This window comes from Chionomys nivalis, chromosome 14 (genome assembly GCF_950005125.1).
Source record: "Chionomys nivalis chromosome 14, mChiNiv1.1, whole genome shotgun sequence".
In the NCBI taxonomy this organism is placed as follows: Eukaryota; Metazoa; Chordata; class Mammalia; order Rodentia; family Cricetidae; genus Chionomys; species Chionomys nivalis.
Genome location: NC_080099.1, coordinates 24,954,100 through 24,976,504, shown reverse-complemented (window position 1 = coordinate 24,976,504; position 22,405 = coordinate 24,954,100). Strand labels below are relative to the sequence as shown.

At 42.1% G+C, this 22,405-nt stretch overlaps 2 protein-coding genes across 2 annotated transcripts in view; both read right to left on the bottom strand.

Annotated features, from left to right (window-relative positions):
• Positions 1-481: 481 nt before the first annotated feature.
• Positions 482-2,102, bottom strand: LOC130886878 (interferon-inducible GTPase 1-like). The gene has a single exon (XM_057789093.1). It carries the CDS (start codon positions 2,100-2,102, stop codon positions 741-743), a length of 1,362 nt encoding a protein of 453 aa, XP_057645076.1. The 3' UTR covers positions 482-740.
• A 15,614-nt stretch (positions 2,103-17,716) lies between these two features.
• Positions 17,717-22,405, bottom strand: part of Smim3 (small integral membrane protein 3) — a 29,488-nt gene continuing 24,799 nt past the window's right edge. The window contains exon 2 of the mRNA XM_057788960.1: positions 17,717-19,010. Within this exon, the coding sequence (XP_057644943.1) occupies positions 18,821-19,003 (183 nt within the window). The 5' untranslated portion in view covers positions 19,004-19,010 and the 3' untranslated portion in view covers positions 17,717-18,820. The remainder of the gene's footprint in view (positions 19,011-22,405) is intronic.

Genomic DNA, 22,405 nt, shown 5'->3' with positions numbered 1-22,405 from the left:
GAGAGAAAAGTATCCCCAGTCCTGCTGGTCCTGTGCAGTACACAGTCAGCCCAGCATCCTCTGAGGAGCCAGAGCATCTCCACTGTGCTAACTGCCCTGTCCAGACTCACTCAGACTAGTGCTGTGAGATGCCGCAGCAGGTAAAGGTCCTGAGCAACAAGCCTGCATTACTGAGTTAGATGCTCTGAACCCTCATGGTGGAAGGAAAAAAGTGACTAAGCAAGTTCTCCTCTGGCCTCCACATGCACCTGTAAGTTAAATAAAATAAATGCTTTAAATAAAGAATTTCAAATGTCCTTAAGGAATTCAAATTAATTCTGACGTACTATTAATGACTTAAAAAATATGTGATTATTGGTTTGCTACATACAATTATGTTGAACATTGAAGAACCTATTTCATTTACGCTACCTGTCAAAATTATGACAATGTGTAATCTACATCCTATCATTTTTTGTTAGATGGGCAGATATGTCAATTAAATTATATAAGTTCAGAATTTCAGAATAGTCAGACTATTGTCTTACTCAAACCTAAAAGCTATCACAAGGTGAGGTGCATAGTTTAGTGATAAAATGCTTGCCTAGCATCTACAAGGCCTGGGTTGGAGCCCTAGCCTTACGAGTAATTGAATAAACAGGCTATTGTATAATTAACTCATTTGTTTAAACAGTATGTATTTGTATTCTTATAGAATAAGATTAAAATAATCTGAATGTTAAAAAAACATTATTTGGAGATTATACCTCATCCCATGCCCAAAGCCTAAGATAAGACAAAACAAAAAAAACCACCACAAATCCTGTCAAGAACATGAGGAAAGAGTAACACTTTTCGACGGTCGGTAGCTCTGGGTGACATGAGTTTGAACTAATTTTTGAGTATGTCTCTCTAAGGACAACTTTGGCGTCTTCAGTCACTGTGTCAAGGAGAAGAAATTGTAAGTAAAAGGTTTTCCTAAAGTAGAGACCTGTAGCCAGGAGCCCACCATTAACTGAGGCAAATCTCTCCAAATATTTCAAAAGTTTTTCTTCTAATGTTTCCCTTTTCTTAGTGTCCAACAAATAAGGAGATTTAATGATTTTTTTCAATTGTTCAGCAGGCACTTGCGAATCCTTAGCAATGACTTGCAGGGATGCATCGTCCACTCCAAAGAGGACTCGATAGTGGTTTAATTTCTCCTTCACCTTCTCCACATCATCCCTGAGGATGCCCACTACAGGAACAGTAGCTAAGAGTCCAGTCTTGAAGGCTTCTAACCAGATAGTCTGCTGCATTGACTTGTGCTTTTTGTCAATCGTTGCTTCTGTGATATTAGGCAAGGAAAGCATAAAATTGTGGCGCTTTTGAGCAGGAAGAGCCTTTACCAGGGTGTCCATCAGGACTGGAAAATCATAGTCGGATAAATTGTTGTTAGAAATCAAGAAAATCTCTGGTGCATCCAAGCCATTTTCCTTTAAGGTATCTATATAGGAGTTTCGGATCTTCAACAGGATATTTTCCCTGTCAAAGGTACGTGCTTTGGATTTCTTCTCATTTTGTAAATCATTGTCCACCTTGGTTCTTACAAAGTAATAATTCTTTTTCATGAATTTGATTGCTTTGGCAAGGTCTAGTTCAAGTTTTGTAAAACGTGTGGCAGAAACAATAATGAAGAAATCATACTCTTGGAAATTCACTTTCTCCAGATAATCTTTTGGTGGAAAGTTCATAGTTCCAACACCAGGCAGGTCCCATAAAGTCAAAGTTTGAATTTTGGGGTGTGTGTATGCAGTTCTCCTCATAGTTGTCTCTACCACCCCAATGTCAGCTGCACCTTCATCTTCAGGTCTTACCCCTCTCAGGGCATTGATCAAACTGGACTTCCCTGCTCCAGACTCTCCAGTGACAGCAACGTTTATTGGGATGTTATCAATATTTTTTAATGCAGTACTGATTACAGAGTTTGCCCCTTGAATGTTTCCTTTTGTCAGGTGTAACTCAATTGAATCGATGGTTTCCTGAGGAATGATTTTGCTTTCTGTCTTAAAATTCTTGAAATATAAAGTGAAGCTGGACTCCAAATCTCCATGGCGTTCATCCTTAGAGGAGGACTTACCCATGGCTGTGGTGAAAAGGGGCCCTGAAAGAAAGAGGGGAGAGTAAGTTGCAAGAGATTGAAGATGCCTTTGAACTTAGCTCTGCGTTCTCGATGCTGCAGCTTCAGTGATGTTCTGATGTTAACCAGTTCCCGTGTATTTGTGCTTTCTTTCTGTCAACAAGATACAAGCTATAGTCCTTCTGGAGGAGAACCCCTCATCTGAGGAATTGCCTCCATCTGACTGAACTGGGGGCACGCCTATGAGGCATTTTCTATACTGAGAATTGATATGGGATTCCCGGTCCACAGTGGGTGGCACACCCCTGGACAGGTGGTCCTGGGTAATTTAAGAAAGCATTATTTAACTGTAGTTGGACTTTTTCATGGAGACTACCACCTCCCCAATTATGACATGGGGACTTATTGTTAATTATAAAAATTCATCCAATAGCTTAGGCTTGTTTGTAACTAGCTCTTGTACCTTAAATTAACCCTGTATCTTTTATCTACATTCTTTTATGTGGCTCAGTTACCTTTACTCTTTACTGTCATTCTGCTTCCTATCCGCTGGTGGCTCTTCCTTTCTTCCTCCCAGAGTTCTCTCTCTCTCTCTCTCTCTCTCTCTCTCTCTCTCTCTCTGGCTGTCCTAGCTATCTCTCCTGCCTAATTAATGGCCATATAGCTTTTTATTAAACCAATCAGAAGGCGCCTTGCAAAGATACATCTTTACAATGTACAAAAAGATTATTCCACAACTTTGAACTATGGGGAGCAAGCCAGTAAACAACATCCTCCCATTGTTCCTGCCTGTATTCCTCAGGGTTTCTGCCCTGACTTTTTTCAACAATAGACTGTGTTCAGAATGTGTAAGCCCCCAAAACTGTTTTCTTTTCAAAACGCTTTTGGTCACGGTGTTTATAAAAGAAATAGAAAGGAAAGTAGAAAAATTTCTACTAGCTCTCAGTTAAACCCTCAAATATGGAAAAATGAAAACTTAAGTAAAGCAAGGGAAAATAATATAAAAATATACACAAGTCCTTTAACCAGCTTCAAGAAGTATAATAACATGAACATCTTTGTAGCGTCTAAACTAACTGCAATATTCTATATGAAATCATATGTTTTCTCCATCTGCGCACACTAATGAAAACTTAAGTAAAGCAAGGGAAAATAATATAAAAATATACACAAGTCCTTTAACCAGCTTCAAGAAGTATAATAACATGAACATCTTTGTAGCGTCTAAACTAACTGCAATATTCTATATGAAATCATATGTTTTCTCCATCTGCGCACACTTCCTTCAGTGTGTGCCTTCAAAATTAATGGAAATTTAATCAGCATATGCCTGGTTTTACACTCAGAAAAATAAGTAACAGTGAATGATACTTGACATCAGTATTTAATCAATGACAAACCTCTCTAATGATCACATAAATCTAATTTGTCTGTTTCATTTTTGTTTTCAAAAGATTTCAGTAACGTCAGCTATTGGATTTTGTTGAAATAATTCTTTATTTGCCTAGATTTACTTTCCTTATGTCTTTTTCATGACTTAGAACTGATCCTCATGAAGAATATAAACTTGCAATAATATAAAATTCTTTATGCTTAAAGTTCATGTTCAAATCCGTTTCTTCAATAAAACATTTCAGTGTTCTCAAGTAATTATTTTGATTCACTATTTTCTCTTAACATTGTATTTTATAAAAGCAATGTAACTGTGCACTGTAGACACTGGTCAATTGGTTGAGAGCTTTCCCACCACGGATAAGGCTTTGGGTTCAATCCCCAACACCTCATCAAATACAGGCATTTGCAGATCTCTGTAATTCTGGTGTTCGGGAAGTAGAGGTAAGAAGGTCAGTACTTCCAGGTTATCCTTGGTACATAGTGAGTTAGAGGCTAGCCTGAGCTATGTAAGACCCTATCTCAAAAAAAATGAATAGAAAGTCCAGCAAGATGGCTCAGCAGGTAAATACACTTGCTGTCAGACCTAAACACCTGAGCTAGATTGTTGGATATTTAACTACTTCAGTCTCATATTTCTGACTTTTGTTCTCCACAAACCTGCCTACAAGACCTCCCATGGCAGCACAATGGACCTCACCATCAGTTAAGGAGACAGCAAATCCCCACTGTCACCCTGGAGCCTCCTCTGTCAGTCTCGCCAATATCAATCATTTCTCAGACTTAATCTCTATTTCCAAATCCACTCACAACTGATCGTCCCTCCTATATTATCTTCTTCATGACCTCCTCAATTCCAGCTTCGATTATATCAGCAACATTACTATATTTCCTGTGATTGTTGTTGTAACAACATAGATAACCAAATTGGCCAAATCAAAAACAGTCTCATACAAACCAGGGATCTCCATAGGATCATTCTGAGCATGTGGGCCTGCATAACCACATACAGACTCACTTCAGAGCAAGCGATTGTCCAATCTACAGGACAAACGGGGGCAGCTGTGCAGGAAACCGGAGCTGCAGAAAATTGTTCAGCCTGGGTGCAGGCACAGGACAAAAAAAAAAAGGGAAGGGGGGTAAAAAGAATGTCCGGAAAGAGAAGCTAGAATATGGTTGAATAAACACCATAGCCAGATTTACTGTTGAAGGGGACAGTCACCCACAGGACACAGACAGAATGTCCCTGAAGCACACAAGCTGTTCTATCTTTTCAGTTTTCCCTTCTCATTTTTTCAGCTCTAGCTCCTGGATCTGTGATCCAGACTCCAGTGTGATTGTTATCTGCAAGGTCTTTCCACGGAATATGAACACAGGGAACGAGAAAACTGTGACACAGCAAGCATTATAAGCTGATGCCTGATTTAATGTCACCACATTCTGACACAGTTCATATTCCTCACAGATGGAGAGAAGATCCTTAACACTCCTGCTTGACAATAAAGAAAATCATCACGAAGAAGATTCTTCAGGCTCAGATTTCCACAGTCAGCTACAGTGGAAGCAGCATGTGGAAAGAACCCTTCTCCACACGCCAGAGGCCCCCGGATGTAAGGGATTAAATATTGACCATGAACTAGAAAGCAAGATGAGTGTGAGATTGGATAACCTCATGCACACGGCAGAGACATTCCATTACCTGAAAACTATCTATTTACAACCATTTTAGGGAGAGGAAATACAGGACCATCCAAAACAACTGTGTATGTTTTTGCTAAAACCAGTATCAAGATCATTAACTTTAGGTCTAATTCAACTTTCGTAATTGACTAAGACCATCCACAAGCCTGTTCTGCCTGCCTCCCTCCAAAGCTCCTTAGCTTCCAACTGAGGCCCCTCACTCAACGGGTATGTTCCTGAATGCCTGTTACCTATCAGCTCTGATGAGAAAAGAGATGGTGAGGGTTCAAAGATAGATCTGAAGGCTCCTGCCCACTTACCAAACTGTCCTGTGTCCAATGGATGCGCTCACTCTAGTCAGCTGCAGGAACCACTGTCCACTGTGCTCCAGTCTCTCCACTTGCAGCCCCTCTCTACTTCTCTGTGGAAAGCATCTGGTTCAAGGCTGCAGGGCAGGACTTATCACTCCTCTGACTTCTGCCCCTTCCTTCTCAGTGTGTTTTGGCCAATCATCAAAGCGTGTGGATCTTGCTGTTTTTCAGAATCTCCTGCATTTCCAAGAAGAAGAAAGAGAAAATGAAACTATCGGTTGTTTTTCATTGTGTTCTCTCTTTGGTTTTGGCAGCAAATACTGGACAGTCTTAAAAGAGTCAAGGAGTGGACTTTCAAGCACTGACAATGACCTGTAATGCTGAGGGAACTCACTGGAAAACACCTCAAAAAAAATCAAACTACATTCTGGGACTGGGCTTTTTCTTTGTTACCCTGTGGTGTCTAGCAGGAACATTGTTGTCCTAGGAGAGGGCAGCTCTATCTTAACTCTTTCACACATGTGCATAGACTATTTTAGGAAATGTCTGCAGTGGCAGATTTTCATGACTTGTGGGAAATCCTTCAGTGTTCTTTATCCCTACCACTTTCCTTCCTCTACTTTATCCTCTACCCCCTCGCTCCCCATTTTAACCTTTCTTAAAAACATAATTTTCTTTTAAACCTTCCTACCAGTGCCTATTACTTCTCCTCTCTTGCTGGTCCCACCCCATGGCCACATAGTAATACAAAACCTCTGTGGGTGTTCCCAATGGAACACTCATATTTGAACGGTGATAGCGAGCATTCACAAATGAAAGGAATGAAATGATGTTTATCTTCCTGGACCAGTTTTACCCCACTCAGAATGACGATTCCAGCTCCATCCACTTTCCCTTAAGTTTTGAAGTTTCATTTTGCTTAATAGATGAGAAATATTTGATTCTGTAGTGGGGCCACGTTGTCATTATCATTTCCTTAGTTGATGCTGTCTAGGCTCTTCCCACTGTTCCCATTTCCCATCTAGAAATATCTATTGTGGATAGAACATGAATGAACATGAATGAGGAAGTACCTCTCTGTAGTTGAATACAGAGTCCTTTGCCCTGGAGTGACACAGCTGGATCTTGTGTTAAATCTATTTTCACTGTCTGTGGGTCTTCCTCACCTTAGTGGCTGTACCAGTTTGCCCTCCCACCAGCAGTGACTGAGTGCTCTCTTTTCCACATATCCACAGGGCTCAGAAACCTTTATAATTTGGGGAGTCAGTCTACAGCTTATTGATGATATACGCATATTAAACAGCCCTCTGAGGATAGATGTTGAGAGGAGTGCACAGTTCCTAACTCTTATATTCTTCTCCAGCTCATTTTTTGCCTGCTTGCTGCCATAGTCATGACGTTCATGGACTGACCCTCTGATGCTCTAAGCAAGCACCCAATTAAATGTCTTTTTTTTTAATATGCTGCCTTGGTCATGGTGTCTATTCACAGTCAAAGATAATAATCTAAGACTCCAATCTCAAGTTATACTAGTAAAAATAGCGTGGTCCTATCAAAACACATAATAATCAATGGACTAAGACCAGGAGCCTAGGTATAAATCTGCATACCTACAATCGCCTGATTTTTGACATGTATGACAAAGACAAATACTGGAGAATATATACTGTTTCTAAGAAACTGTGTTGTGAAAACTAGATATTTTTTTAAATATTTATTTATTTATTATGTATACAATATTCTGTCTGTGTATATGCCTGCAGACCAGAAGAGGGCACCAGACCCCATTACAGATGGTTGTGAGCCACCATGTGGTTGCTGGGAATTGAACTCAGGACCTTTGGAAGAGCAGACAATGCTCTTAACCTCTGAGCCATCTCTCCAGCCTGAAAACTAGATATTTAATGTGAAAAAGTTGAAGCTACATTGCTATCACTCACCTTGTCCAAAATTCACTTTCAAATTAATCAAAGACTTCAAAGTTACACTAAAATTCTGCACCTTCTATTGCAAAATATAAGGAGTACATTTCAGAATATAGGCTCAGTTATGATCTTTCTATATGGAACCTCTCTACACAGGGAATGCTGTCATCAATCAAGAAGTGCAACTTCATGAAGTTAAAATGCTTACAAAGAGTGAAAGAAACTTTTATTCTAGTGTAACAGCCTTTGTGATAGGGAGAAAATCTTTAAAGGCATTAAATTAGTTAAAGGATCGCTATATATAATATGCAAAAACATTAAAAAAAAAAAACCTCTAAGAAAGCAATTCAATTAAAATTGATTATGGCACTGACCAGAGAAAGCATTCCCAAAAGGAGAAACACAAACAAGAAATAATGAAGAGTGTGTTCAACATCCTAGCCATCAGGAAACCTCAAATTAAAACTACTTTGAGATTTCATTGAACCCAAGTCAGAATAGCACCTTCATCCAGCAACTGCTGGAAGCAAATACAGAGATCTACAGCGAAGCACTGGGCCGAGCTTCTGGAGACCAGCCCGATGGAGGGAGGAGCAATAATATGAGCAAAGGGGTCAAGACCATGATTGGGGATACCCACAGAAACAGCAGACCTGAGCTATAAGAGCTCACTGGCTCTGGACTGAGAGTGGGGGAACTTGCATAGGACCAAACTTGGCCCACTAAATGTGGGGGACAGCTGTATGGCTGGGCAGTCAGTGGGGTCACTGACAGTGGGACCAGGATTTATCCCTAGTGCTTGAACTAGCCTCTTGGGGCACATTCTCTTTGGAGGGATACCTTGCTCAGCCTAGATATAGGGGAGAGGGCCTTGGTCTTGCCTCGAAGTGTCAGACTTTGTTGACTCCCCATGGGAAGCCTTATCATTTCTGAGTGGATGGGGGAGTAGAAGGAAGGGGGAGGCAGGAGGAGGGGAAGGAGAGGGCACGGGGATAGCTATGTAAAACAAGAAAAAGTTATATTTAAAAATTCTTAATTAATATATATATTGTTAAATATATATTAAATACACTAAATGATTTGTTAAATTTGTGTAAGGAAAAAAGAAAAGAAAACACACAAGACTCTGGCCAGGGAAGCAGGTAGGTTAACTGTTGATCTTCACCTTTCCCTCCCCTTCTCCAAATGCCAAAAACAAAACAAAACAAAACAAAAAAAAAAAAAAACAGGTCTTTTAGGGATATTAAACTGAACATAAATAGCAGATTACAATAAGACTAGATACAATTCCTCATATCAATGATATATGAGGCTGCCCAGCAGGAGTAAAAGGGTTCCAAGTGCAGGCAAAAGAGTCAGAGACGCCCCGACTCCCACTGTTAAGAGTCCCACACGAAGTGAAGAAGCATCTTAATGAAGGGTTTTGTGCTTGATCTTAATGTCAACTGATCACAAATTAGAACCACTTCATAGGAAACCTCAGCTGAAGAGGTTTTCTTGGTTGATGATGGAAGGCCCACCCAGATGACAAGGATACAGCAGGGGATCAATCCCTTGCCTTGGGCTGGCTTGGCCTTTCCCCTAACTGCAGGTTGATTAACTCTGTCTCTGCTGCTGGTACCGTCACTGTTATCAGAACAAACACTTCCAGGAATCCCTCCGGACTCTGGACTCTGCAGAAAGCTTTCAGATTTTCTGTGCCAGATTGGGACTGTGGAGGTACTCTGCCTTGTGCCTGAGCAATCATGTGATTGCTGGTCTGCCTAGTGAGAGATACTCATTGTGGGGTTCCCCTGACTGCTGAGGCACACCCCTTCAAGTATGGAGCAATTAGTAAGTTCTCAGCCTCTTAGCTGGACGGAACTCAGCTGTTGATACCATTTCAATGTAAGCTGTCTAATATATTGTTGTATATTAAGTAATATATATAAATATATATATTCATTCCACTGAATCTCATCTTTCAGAGAACCCTGACTAATTCCAAGGGGGTTGGAAGAGCAAGAGTGGTATGAAGAGTGGAGGTGAATAATGGAGATGAGTTTAACTGGGGAGGAGGGTGGGAGAGTAGAGGAAGAGGGAGTGGGTGAAGGAATCACTAACTGAGCATGTCTGAAAACACCATACTGAATCCTAGTATTTTATGTATGCTTAAGAGCTTAACTGGAGCTACTGTGTGTAGGAGTGAGTGGGTAATGCTCATTCAGGAAGATGCAGGTTATCAAAAGGAAGCTGAGTGCAAGATGTGGAACACCCACCCCTGACGTGGTGATCAGAGGTCCCAAAGATCCTAAACACCCCTGACGTGGTAATCAGAGGTCCCAAAGATCCTAAACACCCCTGACGTGGTAATCAGGGAGGTCCCAGAGATCCTAAACAATACAGGCTACTACTGTTTCTCTTGATTCACCAGAACCTGGTGGTAAGATTCTATTGCTGAAGACACCATACACGTTGGTGACAGGATACATAGAACTGCTGGTACTGACCAGAAAGCTTCCTGCCTTCTAACGAGCACTCAGTGTTGGAGAGTCCTGTGCAGGCTGCTGAGGGAGAACGGTCATCAATATTCTTACCTGAGTGACCCCTGACTTTTTTCCAAGTCCAGTCCCCGTGGGAAGAAAAATTAGATTCCTCTCCTGCAGAAATCTTGGCATCTAAATTGTCTACTGTCCCATGACCTCAAGACCCAAGGCCCAGCTCTGCCATTTCCAGCTTACTTTCCCTACCTTATGCTTGGCTTTACAGAGATGAGTGACTGCCTTGCCTGCCACTGTGGGTCTGAAATGCTGTCTTGTTAGCAATGATGACTCATGTTGGAATAGAGTCCTGCTCTACCAAGTGTGAGTCTCTGGAGCTTCCCTTTCCTGTTAGAGCCATGCCAGTGCTGTGCTCTGTTCCATGGGAATAAAGTTATTGCCACATCCCTTCTCCTGGAAATGAACTACTGAGTCATTTTTTAGAGTCCAAGATTTTTTTTTTTGGTGTGTGTGTGTGAATGAATATGAGATCTGCACTCTCCTGTGCCACAAGAATAAATATGAGCCTGGGTCCTATGTGACACAGACCCTGAGCCAAAGACGCTCACTTCTGTAGCTCCAAACACATCTGCCTAGCTGGAGTTTCCATCCCAGTTGTACTGGGACTTTGAATACTAGAAGAATGACTGAGTGACAGAATGTAGTGAATATTTGGGGAACTGGAATAACCTAGGACATGTGGTGGTGACTTAGGCCAGGGAGGCTTTGACATGAACATAATCATACCTAGTAGTGGGGAATCACTAGAGTGCTGGATTAGAGGCATGATCCACATTGACTTACTTGGAAGAGGAACTCTCAATTTGGAATTGCCTCTATCAGATCTGGTTGTTCATATGTCTGTGGGGGCATTCTCTTAATTGATTAACTGATATAGGAGGAGCCAGCCCACTGTGGTGAGTCCCATCCCTAGGAATGTGGTCCTAGGTAAGAAAGCAGGGTGAGCGAGCCCTGGAGAGCAAGGCAGTAAGCAGTGTTCCTTCCCAGTCTACTTCAGTTCCTACCTTGATTTCCCTTGATGGTGGACTGCAACCTGCCAGCCAATGAAATCATTTCCCCCTAGGTTCCATTTGGTTAGGTTTAGTCACATCATATGCATGCATATATGTACATAAATACGTATATTCCTAAATGTAGCCTGTTCAGCCTGTGTAATCTTAGTTGTATGTATGCTCTCATGACTGACCACTTGGTACTGGACAGCCAATAGGTGTGCTCTGTCTGGGAAGATGGGCTCTCAGTTTTCATTTTGGGCTATAATTTTTCGTGTAGGGATGAGTCCTCACAGACTTTTCCTTGTCAAGTTTGACATGCTCATTGGTCATCCTTTCTCAGATCACATCTAGGCAGTGAGACAATAGCCCACTAAGTCGAACTGGTGCTGCCCATATGCCCGTGGGTGAAGGTGGAATTCATGGGAACATGGGTGACTACCATGGGCCATCCCATTAAAAAAAAAAAAAAAAACAACTGACTCTCCTCCCTTAGCATCCATCAACTGCCTATGGCTCCTCAGGTAAAAGAGGGGTTCCATTTCTCTTTCCCTTCAGTACTGGGGTGTTAACTGGCTTGAATCTGTGTGGGTTGGTACCAGCAACCACTGCTGCCGGGAGCTCATGACCACAACTGCCCTGCCATGCAAGGAAGACACTAGTGCACAGCTTATCTGATCTCTGGCTTTGACATTTTTTCTTCCTCTACTTTGCTGTGCTCTTTAGGCTTTATGGGTGAAAGCTGTACAGTATAGATGTCCTATTTAAGGCTGGACATGCCACTGTTACCTTCTGTCAGAGCCTCTGTCAGCTGCCCTGGGCATCTATTCAGGGCTTTGCTTGTACTCAGTGGGAGAGACAATGTGAGTACTCATATCTCACATTGCTTGTTAGAAGAACACTGACTCTATATAATTTAATTTATTGTTTTTAGTGAGCTATATATTTTTCTCCACTCCCCACCCTTCCACTCACCTCCCCTTCTACCCTATCCCATGGTCACCATGCTCCCAATTTACTCAGGAGATCTTGTCTTTTTCTACTTCCCATGTAGATTAGATTCATGTACGTCTCTCTTAGGGTTCTCATTGTTGCCTAGGTTCCCTGGGATTGTGTTTTGTAGGCTGGATTTTCTTTGCTTTATATCTAAAAGCTACTTATAAGAGAGTACATATGATGTTTGTCTTTCTGAGTCTGGGTTACCTCACTCAAAATTATATTTTCAAGCCATCCATTGCCTGCAAATTTCAAGGTGTCATTGTTTTTTCTGCTGTGTAGAACTCCATTGTGTAAATGTACCACATTTTCCTTATCCATTCTTCGGTCAAGGGGCATTAGGTTGTTTCCACATTCTAGCTATGACAAAGAATGCTGCTATGAACATAGTTGAGCACATGTCCTTGTGGTGTGGTTGAGCATCCTTTGGGTAAATACCCAAAAGTGCTATTGCTGGGTCTTGAGGTAGGTTGTTTCCTAATTTTCTGAGAAATCATCATAATGAAATCCAAAGCAGTTATGCCAGTTTGCACTCCCACCAGCAATGCAAAAGTGTTCCCTTTACCCCACATCCTCTCCAGCATAAGTTGTCATCAGTGCTTTTGATATTGGCCATTTTTACAAGTATAAGACAGAATCTCAGAGTTGTTTTGATTTGCATTTCTCTGATGGCTAAGGATATTGAGCATTTCCTTAAGTGTCTTTTAGCCATTTAAGATTCCTCTGTTGAGAGTTCTCTGTTTAGGTCTGTGTTCCATTTTTTGTTGGACTATTTGTTCTTTTGATGACCAATTTCTTGAGTTCTTTCTATATTTTGAAGATCAGCCCTCTGTCCGATGTGGGGTTGGTGAAGATATTTTTTTCCGTTTTGTCTTGTTGACTGTGTCCTTTGCTTTACAGAAGCTTCTCAGTTTCAGGAGGTCACATTTATTAATTGCTTCTTACAGTGTCTGTGCCACTGGGGTTATATTTAGGAAGTGGTCTCTTGTGCCAATGTTTTCAAGTATACTTCCCACTTTCTCTTCTATAAGGATCAGTGTGGTTGGTTTTATTTTAAGGTCTTTAATCCATTTGGACTTGAGTTTTGTGCGTGGGGATAGATGTGGATCTATTTTCATTCTTCTACATATTGACATCCAGTTGTGCCAGCACCGTTTGTTGAATATGGTTTCTTTTTCCATTTTATATTTTTAAGTGTCATTATTTTATTCTATTAATATTTATCTGATTTGGTTATGAGTTTTTCCATGGTTAGGAAATTTTTTTTAGTTTTTTTCTAATCTCTTGCTCTTCTCTCTTCCCCTCTATGACTTCTCTACTCTCTCCTTTGTCCCTTCATTTATTTAACTTTGTTTCTCAAAGTTTTCTCTTTCCTTGCCCCTTTCCTTTGTCACAAGGGGAAGAGAAAGAATAAAAGCTTCTCGCTCTGTTTAACACAGAGGCACTTCCTGCTTTTTTGGAGCTGGCAGTGTTCCAACAGAAGCCCTTTATTTTGTTCCAAAAAGCAGCGCCAGGCACCTAAGCTGAGGGAGCAAGCAGCGTTTGTCTCTGGCCACAGAACTGAGTACAAACAGCAGGAAGCCCCGGTTTTTTCCTCTCCGTGTCCCAAGTCCCTATTAAGTCCAGATGCTTAAGCCTTTGTTTCTATTTTTAGAACCAGCAAAGGGGCACCGGGCAAAAGAAGGTGTTTGGGAACCAGTCATGAAAGGGGGGCTGAAGGAAGAAGTTCCAGCAGGGCTCAGCCCAAGCTAGATACTCCCGCTCTTTCCATAAACAGGATGTACATACCAAGAGCTTTGAAAAGAGTGGAATAGGCTGGCAGCACTGGTATAAAGCTGTCCACTAGATGGAGCAAGCTTGAACCAGCTTTCACTAGCACGGGCGAGGCTTGGGAAATAGCGATTCTGTCGGCACCAAATAGCAGACAGCCGGCACCAAATAGCAGACTTCAGGCAGAAAAGGAAAAGAAAAAAAAACAAAACAAAACAAAAAAAAATATGGCTGACCTCATCAAGTCAAAAAGAAATTAGTGTTTTCAATAGGAGCATAATAATCAAAACTTCCAGAAGACCATTCAAAACTGCCATTCTCATGAAGACATAGCAAGGGCAATCAGGACATCTCTCGGAGAAACAGTAAGTTAATAGACCTGTCAAATTTTGCTTTAAAAAAAAAGTTGGTAAAATGAAAAAGACATGTTACTGACTTGGAGAAAATATTTACAAATTCAAGACTCAGACCTTATGCTACTGAGAGAACTCAGTGGGGGGTGGGAGGGGAGCAGACCAGGCTCTCCTAGTAGCCTGACAGAGATCTAAGCCTTAGTTTCGGTTGACTAAAACAGGACAGAGCTAAACGACAGCCCTCCAAGAAACCACAGCCTTCTGCTGGCTCAGCAGACCCCCAAGGCCCCCTCTGCTGGCTCAGCAGGCACCCACATCCCCTTCTGTTGGCTCAGCAGGCAACCCCCAGTCTCCTGATAACTAAAGGCAGTTTTCCCTAGCCTAGCTGGACCCTAACCACTAGGACCACCCACCAATCAGTCCCCATACTAATCTTTCCTCCACCAATCAGTCCCAGATTAATCCCTTCCTGTGGAATTCCCCTAACTCCACTTCAAAGGGGCTTCTGATCTTCTTTGGGGGTTGCCAAGTGCCACCAACACTGGAATTAATAATAATAATAACAATAATAATAATAATAATAATAATAATAATAATAATAAGCTCTTATTATTGGATAAAGGACTGCTGGTCTTCTTTGGAGGCTTCTCTTGGACCCTAGCAAGAACTTTTGCTCAATTGTGTTCACAGCAGCATTATTTGTAATAGCCAGAACCTGGAAATAACCTAGGCGCCCCTCAACTGAAGAATGGATAAAGAAAATATGGTACATTTACACAATGGAGTACTACTCAGTGATTAAAAACAATGACCCTTGAAATTTGTGTGCAAATGAATGGAACTAGAAAAACCATTCTGAGTGAGGTAACCCAGATCCAGACAGACGAACAAGGTATGTGCTTCCTCATAAGTGGATATGACATAAAGTGAAGGATAATCGGCCTATAGTGCACGATCCCAGAGAAGCTAGAACCTTCATCCAGCAACTGATGGAAGCAGATAGAGACTTCCAAGCAAAGCACTAGGTCAAGCTTCCAGAGACCAGACCAAGAGAGGGAGAAGTGATAATATGAGCAAAGTGGACAAGGAGCAAAGTAGACAAGACAGTAATGGTGATACCCACAGGAACAGCTGACCTGAGCTAGTGGGAGCTCACTGACTCTATAGGACCAAACCAGACCCACTGGGGCTTGGACAATCTGTGCGGTCACTGGCAGTGGGACCAGGATTTATCCCTAATGCATGAATTGGCATCTTGAAGCACATTCTCTTTGGAGGGATACATTGCTCAGCCTAGATATAGGGGGGGGGGGCTTGGTCCTGTCTCAAAGTGATGTGTCAGACTTTGTTGATTCCCCATGGGAAGCCTTACCCTTAAAGAGGAGTGGATGGGAGGGCAGAGGAGAGGTTGGGCAGGAGGAGAGGAGAAGGTGGGAACAGGAATAACTATATAAAATGAGAAAAGATTGTATTAAAAAAAATTCTTACATCAAAAAAAAAAAGAATCAGACCTTATGCACAACATATAAAGATTTCATAAAACTCAATAGTAAGAAAACAAGCAACTCGATTTTCTAAACAGGACTAAAACTTTTTTTTTTTTTTTTTTTTTTTTTTTGGTTTTTTGAGACAGGGTTTCTCTGTGGTTTTGGAGCCTGTCCTGGAACTAGCTCTTGTAGACCAGGCTGGTCTCGAACTCACAGAGATCCACCTGCCTTTGCCTCCCGAATGCTGGGATTAAAGGCGTGCGACACCACCGCCCGGCTTCAGGGCTAAAACTTAAATAGACACATTAGCAAAAAGAAACACCGATGTCAACTAAGCACTTGATGATACAGTCACCATTGGGGAAATTCAAATTAAAAGTTCACATATCTTCTAGATGGGGAAGGATTCCAAATGTGATTTAAGACACTTAGCAAGTATAACCTTGCCTCACGCTGCAGGGAAATAGTGTGCCAGTCTTTGATAACATAAATTCCACATTACCCAGCATTCCTCATGCTAGGTACTTACCAAAGAAAAATAAAACGAGGCCAGTGAGATGGTTCAGCTGGTAAAGATATTTGCGGCCAAACCTAGACACCTCAGTTCAATCTCTGGGAACCACATGGTAGGAGAGAACTAATTTTAGCAGGTTTTCCTCTCACTTCCACCTATGTGCATTAATATGCACTCACATAAATTAATTAAGGAGAGATGAAACGTTGCATTCATATAAAACATTATACAGAGAGCTAGAGAGATGGTTCAGTGTGGCATAAGGACCTGCATTCAAATCTCAAGTGTGTGCTGGTAACCCCTTATTGAGGGTTCCGGGGAAGGGATAGGCAGAGCCCAGAAACCTGCTGGACAGCCAGCCTGTCTAAAATGGAAAGCAGATCATTGAGAGACACTATGTCAGGGCAATAAGTTAGAGAATGACAGAGGGCAAATACACCAAGCCTTCTCTGCCCCCTGAATATTCACACATACTCACATGCATGCACCATACACAAATACCACACTCACACAATTTAAAAAACCTCTGCATATGTAATAGTCATACATTCCTTAATTCAGAAGAAGAATTTGAAAGCAATCCAAAATACGCATCTGTTGGGTAAGCAGGATGCGGCACAAGCCTGTAACAGAACAGAAACCAGTGGATGCACAGAATAAAGTACATCTGAATGCATACACTTTCAAAGAAACAAGCCTCAAAGACACGCACACACTCCAACACTGACCTAGCATTCCAGAAAAGGCCAAACTACACTGTCCGAGAATAGATCGGTGGTAGCTCTGAATCAGGAAGACAGGCGATTCTACAGTCAGAAAGAGCACACAGTGTCGTAGGGTGGCAGAAACTCCTCTGTTCCCCGCTTCCTCATCAAAGCCATGGGAACAGCTGTCCCTGATGGTCCCCCTACAACATTTGAAACCAACTCTTCCATACTTTCCCTGATGATGAGCTGAAACTGAGCCAAAAGAAACCTTTCCTCCTTCCCACTGGGTCAGGTGCTTTGGAGACAGGGGTGTAACAGTACCCAACACCCAGCCCAAGTGGGCAAGACACATACACTCCGCTGCCAGTCTCCCCACGCCCCTTCCGCTTTTGCCTCTTTACTACAGTGCTCTCCCTGGGAAGCTTTGTTCTCTCTCTCTTTGGCTTCCTGGTAGCCTGCTCAGTCCTCAGCCGGTGTGACTGGACCCTTCCTTCATATTGCATGGGCCTTTCCATCTCCTTGATTCTGTCCTTTTCTTCTCTGTCCCTTACACTCCTACTTAGCAACCTTCCGCCTCTAGACCTCACTCCACACTGTGTAGAGTGATCCTGGCCACTACACTGAGAACCGGATGAGCCCGCATTCGAGAAATGCTGACTGCAGTGGCCGGGCGCAGAAACAAGGAGATCATGATGACAACGGTAGCCAGGATGAGGAGGACAGGATCACACTTCATATCTTCCAAACCATAACTACAACTGCAAAAATACTTCCAAGAAACTGCATCCTGAAGGAAGGGCCCAGAGCTCTGCGGGAAAGCTGCTGCCTAACATGAACTAAGCCCTGAATTGATACCAGAACTGAGAAAGTAAAACACAGTTGAGTTGAATCCTTTCATCTAGTTATAAGTTCAAATAGATGTTCTTCAAAGAAAAACTCAGACATGCTCAGTGAGGCACTTTATTGGAAATTAGATGCATACATCAATGAAGTAAAATCAAAGTAAGCATCATTTGTCACAATAACATCCTAATATCTATGCTATCTTCTTACATAACAATAAATCCCAAGATGCCCCTGACTTGGGTATCAAAGGGCAAGCTTTAATGGTCTAGAAATATCTCCATATAAATATAAACCATAGCATCTAAAATAACCATCGCTGTTTTGAGTCAGGTTCAAGAGTCCTGGGAAATCTCGTAAAATAATAAGTACTTTAGATGGCTGCTGGAGCTACAAAGGTTGGAGACGTAGCTCAGTGGCAGAACATGGCCCTATGTTCTCCATTGACACAAGAAATTAACAAAAACATGAAGCTAATGATAACAAGGTTCAGACAGAGGAAATTTCTCTACTGTGTGATACATAAAGGGGCTGGAATGCTGGGCAGAAAACTCAGCCACCCTGCACTTCCAACACTGCTTGAGTGTCAAAGCTAACAGACGTGAGGCTCGATGCAGAAAGCAGGTCATCACGTCACCTCTTCTGGCATTGTTAAATTAAGGCGATGCTCTCCTTCCGGTTACACAGGGCAGAAACTGGCAGAGAGGTTTTTGAAACTTGTGCTCATCTCTTTCCCCCGCCATACTAGCGCCCTCTCCCTGACTGAGAAAAATGGAAGAAGTGTCACAAAACGAAAGAAGTTTGGTTTGCTGAGGATGGGGTACACTTTGCATCGTTTGGCGTGAGAGGCACGGACTGACCAAAGCTGCTCTTTCCCAGTCTCCCTCACCTCCTTCACCGTCAGCAGCTCCAAGGGTCTTTGGTTTTTCAAAGCATCTTATCGCATGGCACAACATCTGTGTGGCTTCACTGCTCACAAACAGCTGTCACCTCCGCTAAGTCACATGGTTCTCAACCCTGTGAAGTAGGATGGAGGGATCATGACCCCTAGTTGAAAGCTAAGGAGCCCGGTACCCACAGAGTTAGGTCCCTTGATCAAATCCACACTGTTGGCCAGCTGCAACAAAAATGCAAGTCCAACTCCTGAGTCTTTCTGAGAACAGGTGGGGGAGACTTGTGTCCCTATCACGTGCCATCCCACTCTCAAAGGTCTCAGACAGCCCCATTGAGAACCGGATGAGTCCGCATTCGATAGATGATGACTGCAGTGGCCGGGCACAGAAACAAGGAGGTCATGATGACAACGGTAGCCAGGATGATGAGGACAATGGCCCAGATATCCAGGATGTGCTTGGGAAGCAGGACATGCACAGGTGACTGGCTGATCGCATCCATGTTGGCCCTGGAATGGACAGGAAAGGAGAGTCAGTTGCATGCACCCTCTCCCTGCCTTCCTTCTAGGAAGGAGATCTCCAGGAGTCAGAGTTACTGTAATCAATCATTAGTGATGATAATGGCATCATTTGCTGGGGCGTCCTATTACCAAGAACTCTTCTTAATATTTTATTACATGTGTGTGTGCAGACAAGTGCACACCTCTACACTCATACGGTTGCCTGCAGATACGAAAAGATGAAGTCAGGTTCCCTACAGCTGGAGCTATAAGTGGTTATGAGTTGCCCGACCTGTATTGTGTGTCCTCTGCAAGAACAGCAAGTGCTCTTAACCACAGTTATCTTTCCTGCCCATTAAGCAGATCACTTAGTATCTATTAACTCATTCTATTCCATTAACCACCAATCCAATGAAGAGGGAGTCCAATAACTGTTCATTTAATATTTCTTAGTGTTTATCTTCAGTTATCCCCATGATTCCCATATTCCATTGATTTAAAATAGAAATCAAACCATGTAGATGTCATGAAGTAGGCCTAGAGAATAAACCCAGATAGATGGGGACTTTTTATGTTTATTGTTTAAACTCACTCTGTTTCCCTCGTCCATAAAGTAATAATTTACTATTTTTGCTCTGTGTCCCATTGCTTATTCTTTTTTTTTGGGGGGGGGAGGGAACATGTGTGTACAAATACACATGAACATGTATGATGTCATTCCTCAGGTGTTATCCATCTTGCATTAGGGTGGGTTTTTTTTTTTAATACATAGCCATATTTTTTAATTGGGTGGGAAGTAGAAAAAAAAGACCCTATACTGGGCCTTATTCAAGGCATCTTTGGGTTCTACAGGGTTAAGGAAAACAAGATATTCCTTAAGGAAAGATCTAGGTGACTCCTGGATTTGTATACTGTGGCCCCTCATAGCCTCGATCTCGACAGAAGCTAGTGTACTGTATTCTGGAACCCTGGGGCAGGAAAAAGACCACTTTCATTCCTCTTCTTAAAATTATTGACGGCCACATGGTGACGGAGAAACACAAGCAAGAAAGGTGGCACACCAAGCTCTGTGGTACAGATGGCAAAGTGCATATCCATAATCACCATAACCACTCAGTTCCAGCTACCAGTGTGCAACCTCGTTTCCGAGTCGGGGTCTCTCACTGGGACCTAGGGCTTGTAGATTCAGTTTGGCAGACTGCCAGCCAACTCCAGGGCTCTGCCTGCCTCTGCTCCCTGGCTCTGGAATTGTAAGTGTGCACCACCATGCTCAGTTTTTTACACAGACACTGGGGATTAGACTACGGCCCTGTTGTTCGTGGCAAGCCCTCTACCAAACAAGGCAAGTCCCTTTTTTCCACAGAAGACTGCCTACTTATTCCTTGTGGGTTCCTCGGGACACCCACCATGCACACGGATGGGATTTGACTTAGGCATAGCATGGTGAATATCAATAGCCACACTGGGAATCTACAAGTGACTCAGACCGGTTCACCAAAGTCTTCTCCAGTACTTTTATGCACAAGCTCTTGGGAAAGGGTCAGGGTGGCTATTGAAAGGATGTATATCTTGAAAGGGTGAGGCTGTTTTGTTCACAGGCAGAGCGCCTGGCTTAGAGTTAAACACAGGTGGAGTCTTGATAGTTATCACCTGATATCACTTGATAGAGAATACCTGAACCCAGCCAAGTTTGATGCCTTTGCAACCCTAGACATGCCAAGCATATGAGCCAATAATTTCCAGGTTCTGCTTAAACCAATGTCCATTTGGTATCTCTCCTTTGCAGCTTAAAAAAAATTTTTTTCAGCATGCCTATAATACAAGGGCTTGAGAAGACAAGGTAAAAACATCAGACGTTTGAGGCCAGCCTGAGCTACATTAGTAAGACCATGCCAAAAAAAATAAATAAATAACTAAATTCAGATGGGTAAGATATTCTGGTTCATAGTATTCTCAGTGTCTTGGTAGTTGTTTTCAAAGCACCACAGGCCAAAGAAGTATCTTGCATTTCATGTACTAAGTAGTTAGGTTCCAACAATTTAATAAGTATTTCTGTCCTAACAAGTTATTATGCATGTACCTGTTGAGCAATGTTGCATGTGTCTGTGTGGGGGTATGTACATACGAGTGCAGATGCTCCCAGATGCTAGAGGTATGGATTCCCCCTAGATGTTGGTTTCGCGATTCAAACTTTGGTCCCCTGGAAGATCAAGAGGTGCTATCAACTGCCATGCCACCTCTCCAGCCCCTGGGAAACTTTTTACAGTTTAGGATATGACTACACAATGCCATCTTCTTTTCCTAGTCTATATTAATTTTTGTCCAGAACTAACATATCCTAACAACTATCAGAAAGAACTGCATGAGATACCACCTCCAAAAACAACATAGAAAGCTCAATGTTAAACTTGATCCAGCAGTTAAGCAGTCTGGATCAACATCACTATTTCTGTCAAAAATGTTACTGACAAGGAAAAGGGGCCAACAACTGACAGATGAGACCTCACGAAGCTTCAAAGTTTAGGATGGCAGTGGAAATTGAGTAAAGATAGCACCTACAGAACAGGAGGAAATCCTTGCCAGCTATAAATTTGGCAAAGATTAATACTAGAATACACAAGGAACTCAGAAGAAAAAGTAAACAACAAGAAAACATATATCAGTCAAAAACGTCCTGTGGAACCAAGCAGAGTTCTTAAAGGAGAAATACAAATGACCAATAAATATTTTCTAAGTAGAAAATATCCATAGGCATCAGGGAAATACAAATTACATCTACTTTGAGATTCCATCTCACCCTAGTTAGATTGGCTACAATGAGAGAGAGAGAGAGAGAGAGAGAGAGAGAGAGAGAGAGAGAGAGAGAGAGAGAGAGAGAGAGAAATGCTGAGAGGACAAGGATGTATGGGAAAGAAAGTCCTATTGGTGGGAAGTGTGGCTGCCATGAAAGTCGGTCTAGAGGCTTCAGATAGATAGATAGAAATGAATCCCAGGCCAGTCAGGGATACACAGAGAGAGTCTGTCCCCAAAACAAACAAAGAATCATATGACCCAGCTATACCACTCCTGGGTATATTCAAAGTATTTTATACTCAACCACAGAGATTCTTGCATATATCATCCATGTTTGTTGCTATGCTACTCATAACAGCAAGGAAATGGAACCAGCCTAAATGCCCATCAGCTGATGAATGGATAATAATTACATAGTACACAAACACAATAGAATTGTACTCGGTGATAAAGAAAAACAAAGCTATGATATTTGCAGGGATATGTATGAAACCAGAAAAATATGCATTCTCTTAATATGAAGATCCTAGCTTCCAATTTTTATACATTTGCATTTGTGTGGACACCAGAAAACTACAAAATAACCTGTGGGAAGGAGGAAAGAGGCTTTA